The 5,730-nt window shown below is 43.4% G+C and overlaps 1 protein-coding gene across 3 annotated transcripts; it reads right to left on the bottom strand.

Moving 5' to 3' along the window:
- Positions 1-4,518, bottom strand: LOC125531026 (fructokinase-like 2, chloroplastic). 3 transcript variants are annotated; one of them, XM_048695435.1, is made up of 7 exons: positions 4,402-4,518; positions 4,140-4,182; positions 3,844-4,019; positions 3,107-3,405; positions 2,345-2,991; positions 1,321-1,789; positions 1-585 (listed from the first exon to the last, which is right to left on the bottom strand). In XM_048695435.1, the coding sequence occupies exons 3-7, from the start codon at positions 3,900-3,902 to the stop codon at positions 323-325; spliced, it is 1,737 nt and encodes a 578-aa protein (XP_048551392.1). In that variant the 5' UTR covers positions 3,903-4,019; positions 4,140-4,182; positions 4,402-4,518; the 3' UTR covers positions 1-322. The 3 variants fall into 3 exon arrangements, with proteins under 3 accessions (XP_048551392.1, XP_048551390.1, XP_048551391.1); XM_048695433.1 differs by having other exon boundaries at positions 3,844-3,954; XM_048695434.1 differs by having other exon boundaries at positions 3,844-3,949.
- Between the last annotated feature and the right edge of the window lie 1,212 nt (positions 4,519-5,730).

The following is a 5,730-nucleotide window of genomic DNA, read 5'->3' as shown; positions in this document are numbered from 1 at the left end:
TGATTGACACATGCATTTCATATGATATTATTAGTATTAGGACAATGAACCCACAGGGCTTTCAACACTAGTACAGGGGCAGCAGCAGCTACCATGGAAACCTCAGACCTCATCAACGTCCTACTAGTGTTTCTTCTATCTGAAAAAGAAAAACATACTAACCTCAGCTGCAGGTCTAAAACTAACCCTCCTGAACACTGTAACAAACCTAGGCTAGAAACTGCAGGTTTAAGCTAATCCTTCTCAACACCAGCTCCCACTAAGAGCACGTAAACACTGCATAGTGCACAGATGCCGGCTTCCTTCCTACACATTCTTCCGTTCACTCGACATGCGCGAGCTCGCTGCCCGATGGGTTCGCGGGTTGCATGGCGTCGGGGATGGTACGGTATTCCCTCTCCGTGATGAATCTTGCTTCCTCATGTTCGCTGCTTGGTTCTGCTATCCCTCTGGGAAGGAATCCCCGCTCCCGCGCGGCCAGCCACTGATCAATGACGCCGCATTTGATGGCGTGCTTCGCTGTCTTGTGCAGGTAGACCTTGTCCGTCACCAGGTGAGGGTTGATCGACAGCATATTCATCAGGGCTGAAACAAAAAAGGCAATATACACATCTTGTCACCTCAACTGTATTTAGTTCACTCAAACATCAGGAGTATTACAAAAACACATAAAAGATGAATCATCATTAATCATGTCAGCAACCATATGTTGATAGAGAGTGGTTCTTCTACACCCACTTTCGGTGCACCCACGGTGCACCCACGCAAGAAAACATATCAAAACATTTCGAAAAAATCTGAAACTTCGTGAAAATGATCATCAACAAATGTTATGGGGGCTTGCAAAATTTGGTGGTCAAATAACATTCGAGGAGCTCTCTACAAAAAAGACAAAATCACTGAAAATTAGTCAAAATGTACGTGCACTGTTTGAGCAGATTTTGCAATTTTGTCTTTTTTATAGAGCGCTTCTCGAATGTTATTTGACCACCAAACTTTGCAAGCCCTCATAATATTTGTTGATGATCATTTTCACGAAGTTTCAGATTTTTTTTAAATGTTTTGATATGTTTTCTTGCGTGGGTGCACCGTGGGTGCACCGAAAGTGGGTGCAGCCACTACTTTCCCATGTTGATATCCAGATTTATAAAGACAAAAAAAAATAGTGCTATAACAAATGAGCAATGCATACCCTATCCACACAGTAAAAATAGGAAGTATCGAGTATTGTGCTAACAATTTCTAATGTATTCTCGATGATGTGAAATTAGTGCCATATTCTGCACAAGTCAAGAGAAAAAAATGTATCATATTTGGTACCTGCAGCAATGGTGTCTCCTGACTGTGACATTTCACTGGTGAAAGGAGTAATCGGCGCATCTTCCGTCCCACGAACCGAGCCATTGTGTTTTTCTGTGTAGTAGTGTATCTTCGAGGTCCCGTTGGTCACAAAGAGGACCTTCAGATTGTCATGCCATAACTTCATAACAACTTCTGGGCTGTAGTGTGCGAATTCAGATTTCTCATCTTTTGTGTCAGAATTCTCAGATGGTTTAATACCACAGAGGAACTCAAGTTCCTGCTTCGTGACTTCGATGATATCAGCAGCTTCCCACGCCTCCTTGATGAGTGATTTGGTCTCCTTACTAGATGACCATAGTGGCATTGGAAGATTAAGATCAAAGAATGTTATCCCGCTAAATTTCTTGGAGACCTCGATTGCTTTTAACAATGATGTCCGTGTAGTCGGCTCTAGCAAAGCTGACGAATTATAGTAAAACATCTTAGCCTGCATTAAAAGCATAAGAAGGTCATATCTCTGTTAAGACATACTGCATCCGTCCACTTTAAAAATAAACAAATAATAACTACTTGATTTACCTAAAATCAGAGTGGATATTACACAGAGACCTTTAGCCTCTGAAGTTTGAACTAGTTATTCCCTATAAATTTTTGATATGCTCTTTTAATTTGGGGGAAAACAATTAGGTGCTCACTGTTTGGTTTTCAGTATATGGAGCGACAGTCAGCACTTCACTATTACATAGGTTTTTAACTTTTTATGCAATTCTAATTTTCATCAAGTCATATAAAAAAACATAGCAAAAGTCTCTGCTGAAAAGCAACAAACTGGAAATATTTCTGCATCTTCTGTCTAAAAAATAAAGGTACAAAGTCTTCCTCGGGTGAATTACATAGAGACTATTTTTATGATCATTAACTAAGCATCAATCAGGAATTACCATATTAAGTACTCCCTCCGTAAAGAAATATAAGAGGGAGTAGTAACAAGAATGTAGGATATGGTGTCATTGGAAATTTATTTTGATGGGCTTGTCTTTACCTCTTTTAGAACATCTGGGTTGATATCAGATTGCAGAAAACAATCCTCTGCACATGGTTTAACACAGCTTGTGTTCAAGCTACCTCTGCTGGTCACCTTCATTAAGGACATGGCAGTTGGCACTGAAGGATCCAAACTAACTGCTCTAGTTTGAACTCCGTTGACATTTAAGTGATACAGCATACTTTGACCATACTCATCATCGCCTAATTTTCCCATGAACACAACCCGGCCTCCAAGAGCTGCTAGAGCAAGGGCAACATTGGATGACGACCCTCCCGGTGCCCTCACAAATTCATCAGGAGACCAAAACATATCCTTCATTCTACTATGAATCTCACGATCCACCAACCTTTTAGCAGGTCTTCCAGAAGGAATAAATGAGTACTTAGCTGGTCCAAAGCAGCAGACAAGAGGCACTAATTTGTCAACCTCTTCAATATCTTGTGATAACAATGCCTCTACTTTACTTTCAAGATCATTGGCTGAGCTGTGAACTTCCATTTCAGTAGAGGGCATCAGATCTTTGCTTTGATCTTCCCCTTCATCGTCACTTAATTGTTCAGCCACCTTAACTTTTCTTCTGCCTCTCTTCTTTGGTTCTTTTGGCTTGTCAGCCTCCTCCGGAGAGGATGCAGTAGTAGCAGCTGCGACACAGGAGAGAAGTTGATTTGCTAAGGGATGTGATCTACCAAAATCATAAAGCCCATTGACCAATATACAATAAGAAGTGCACTCTTGACTGCAATATATGCACGTTACCTTTCTTCCGACCTCTCTTTTTAACTATCTTAGGCTCTTCAGGGGACGCATCTTCAGTATCACTTTGGGCTTCTTGTGTTTCCCCTTCTGATGCATCTACGGTGGCTTTCTTTCTTCCACGTTTCGCAGGTTTTTTCTTGGTCTTTGGGGTTTCAGCATCACTGTCTTCACCACTTGAGCCTTCCTCTACATCTTGAGAACTCTTCTTTGACACGAAACTCACGTTCCGGTGAAGCAACCCCATTTTAGTCTTCGTCATATTCTTTCCCCAGATGGTGGGCTTATAATGTAATTGGCCCCTGATGAGTGACCAAATTAGACAATGTTCATGGTTAAAGGGATAAAGTAGTTATCATTTAAAACAGATGAATATGTTGGTCACACGGACCCAATTGAGCCTTTTCAGATTAGGCAGCGTTGGTAAGATATCGTCGGTGAATGACACATCACACTTGTGGATGATGTTAACGTCTTACTTTTTCTAAGATTAACAAGCTGACCATGAGAATGAAAATATAAACCGAAAATGCAGCAGACAAGTTGGCAGCAATCCCAGTCTCCCAGTGAAGCACCATATATGCAAGACAAGATTGAAAGAAATCTGCAATGTTCACGTAATCATGTTTCCGCAACTCGCCACTTCCATGGCGACATATTCAGATTCGTCAGAAGGAAAAACACCTCCTTCCCTGATGAAGAGATGCAGCGGGGAGTACAGCGGGGAAGTGAGGGATCACCTGATGCAGTAATATGGCAGGGAGCAAGCGAACTGAGGAGGGAGAAGAAGAGACGCCATGGATAGATGCTAGATGGATAATTCGCTGTTTGAGCAAAGAATCCTCACTGCACTGAAGAAATGCTTGGATGTCAGTAACGGGTGTCGCAATGCACAGGAACAGGAACAGGATACACCCTGCACAGGAACAGGTTAACACAGGGAACTAATAACTCATAGTGGCAGCACTCGGGCTGCACCTACACACAGAGAATTCATGGCGGAAATGGAGAAAAGAACGCATGGTACTGGCGTTACCTTCTCTTGGCTTGGTTTGCTGCTGCAGGGAAATCGAATGAACCTGGAAAAGGAGAGAAAAGGTTAGAGTCTGAGACCCTGTTCGTGCTGAGGGGTTGGAGCAGAGGAGGGCCAGAGGGGCGCCGCGGCGGAGCGGAGAGGGAGGGCGGAACGGGGCGCCGTGGGAGACGAGAAGGGGTCGGGGCGCCATGGGAAGGGAAGGACGCCGCACATGGAGGGGAGAGGGGGAGAAGTGAGAGCATGGAGAGGATAATGGACTGACCAGCGCCGCCTGCCGTCGCCGAGGAGGTTCCTCCGCCGCCGCCGTCCGGTGTGGAGCTCTCTCCCCTGTGAGCAGCTCGGTGAGAAAGAAGCGCGGGGATTTGGTGCTGAAAATTACACGCCTGCCCTCGCTCTGAGGATAAGGTGCGGAGCCGTAACACTGCGCAGGAAGCGTATTCTCACGGGAATGCGCTTACTCCTGCTAAAACCGCATTACGCAAGAATACGCCAGTCCAAAGGAGAAACGGTTTTTGTGCATCAACTTCCTGTTGTTGGCCTCGAGTCGCCCCTCCTTCTCCCTCCTCCCTCCTCCATCCACAACCCCTCCTCCCTGCTATATTTTGATTTAGTAGGCTAGTTGATTTAGTTGATTTAGAACATTTTGATTTAGTTGATTGAGTATGCTAGTTGATTTAGTTGATTTAGTAGGCTAGTTGATTTAGTATCCATCATTTTATTGTTATTTTTTCAGTACATGGATAGCTAGATGCTTTTGTTTTTCTGTAATAAGTTATTCTTTGGCAAAATGCAGGTGCCAATTTAGTTAAATTTGCTACTTGTTTTCTTAATCAATTATTTTAGGCAATAGGGGCCAAATTAGATGAAATATCTTGGTAGGTGGTACCATGATTTGGTAGATATTTGTGAAAAGTTTTTTCGGCAATAGGTGCCACCGAAATGCTTTGGTAGGTGGTACCTTGTCATCTAATATGTTATTAGATCTTAGGATTATGATTGTCCATCAAATTGCTTCTCGCGGAAGAACCAAAAATATCACGTGCTACTGTTTTTCTTTCTGTGAAGTGAATCGTTAATCCTTTGCTCATATTGCTTTAGGAAAATGGTGCCACCACCACCACCATGTCGACTGTGCAAGTCAATGTGCGCCAGCAGCCTTGCAACTGGCAACCTGTTCGGCATCTATTTCCAGCCGAGTTTTCGTCATGCGACGGTAAGAAATTAGATGAAATGTAACAACTATTTTATTTTTAGTGTTGGCATTACTGCATTATGTCATTTTGCTTTTTTTTACACAGATCGTCCCATGCAATGTGAGGTTGAAATTCAACAAACTGACAGGAGACACTGTGACATTTGAGACTCCTGGGGGCCATACACTATGGAGGTCGAGAAAGGACGCAATATGTCGCAGATTGGAGGTGATGGATGGGCCCGTTTCCTCGCCCGCATGCGTCTTACTGGTGGTGAGTTGATCAGCTTCTCCTTTAGAGAAGAAAGACCCAAGCTGGCTGTCATTTATATCAACCTGGTGGAAGATGATGAAGATGATGAAGATGACGAAGATGATGAAGATAATGAGGACCCACTC

The sequence above is a fragment of the Triticum urartu genome, unplaced genomic scaffold (assembly GCF_003073215.2).
Source record: "Triticum urartu cultivar G1812 unplaced genomic scaffold, Tu2.1 TuUngrouped_contig_6732, whole genome shotgun sequence".
In the NCBI taxonomy this organism is placed as follows: Eukaryota; Viridiplantae; Streptophyta; class Magnoliopsida; order Poales; family Poaceae; genus Triticum; species Triticum urartu.
The sequence above is the reverse complement of the archived record's forward strand: the minus strand, read 5'-3'. Positions and strand labels throughout refer to the sequence as shown.

Bases quoted from the DNA above. Each gene is read 5' to 3' on its own strand.
- LOC125531026 (XM_048695435.1), bottom strand. From the start codon at position 3,902: ATGGCGTCTCTTCTTCTCCCTCCTCAGTTCGCTTGCTCCCTGCCATAT. The intron at 2,992-3,106 runs GTAACGTGCATA...CCTGTGTCGCAG, and splicing joins AAAGAGAGGTCGGAAGAAAG to CTGCTACTACTGCATCCTCT. The intron at 586-1,320 runs GTACCAAATATG...TTTTTGTTTCAG, and splicing joins AGGAGACACCATTGCTGCAG to CCCTGATGAATATGCTGTCG.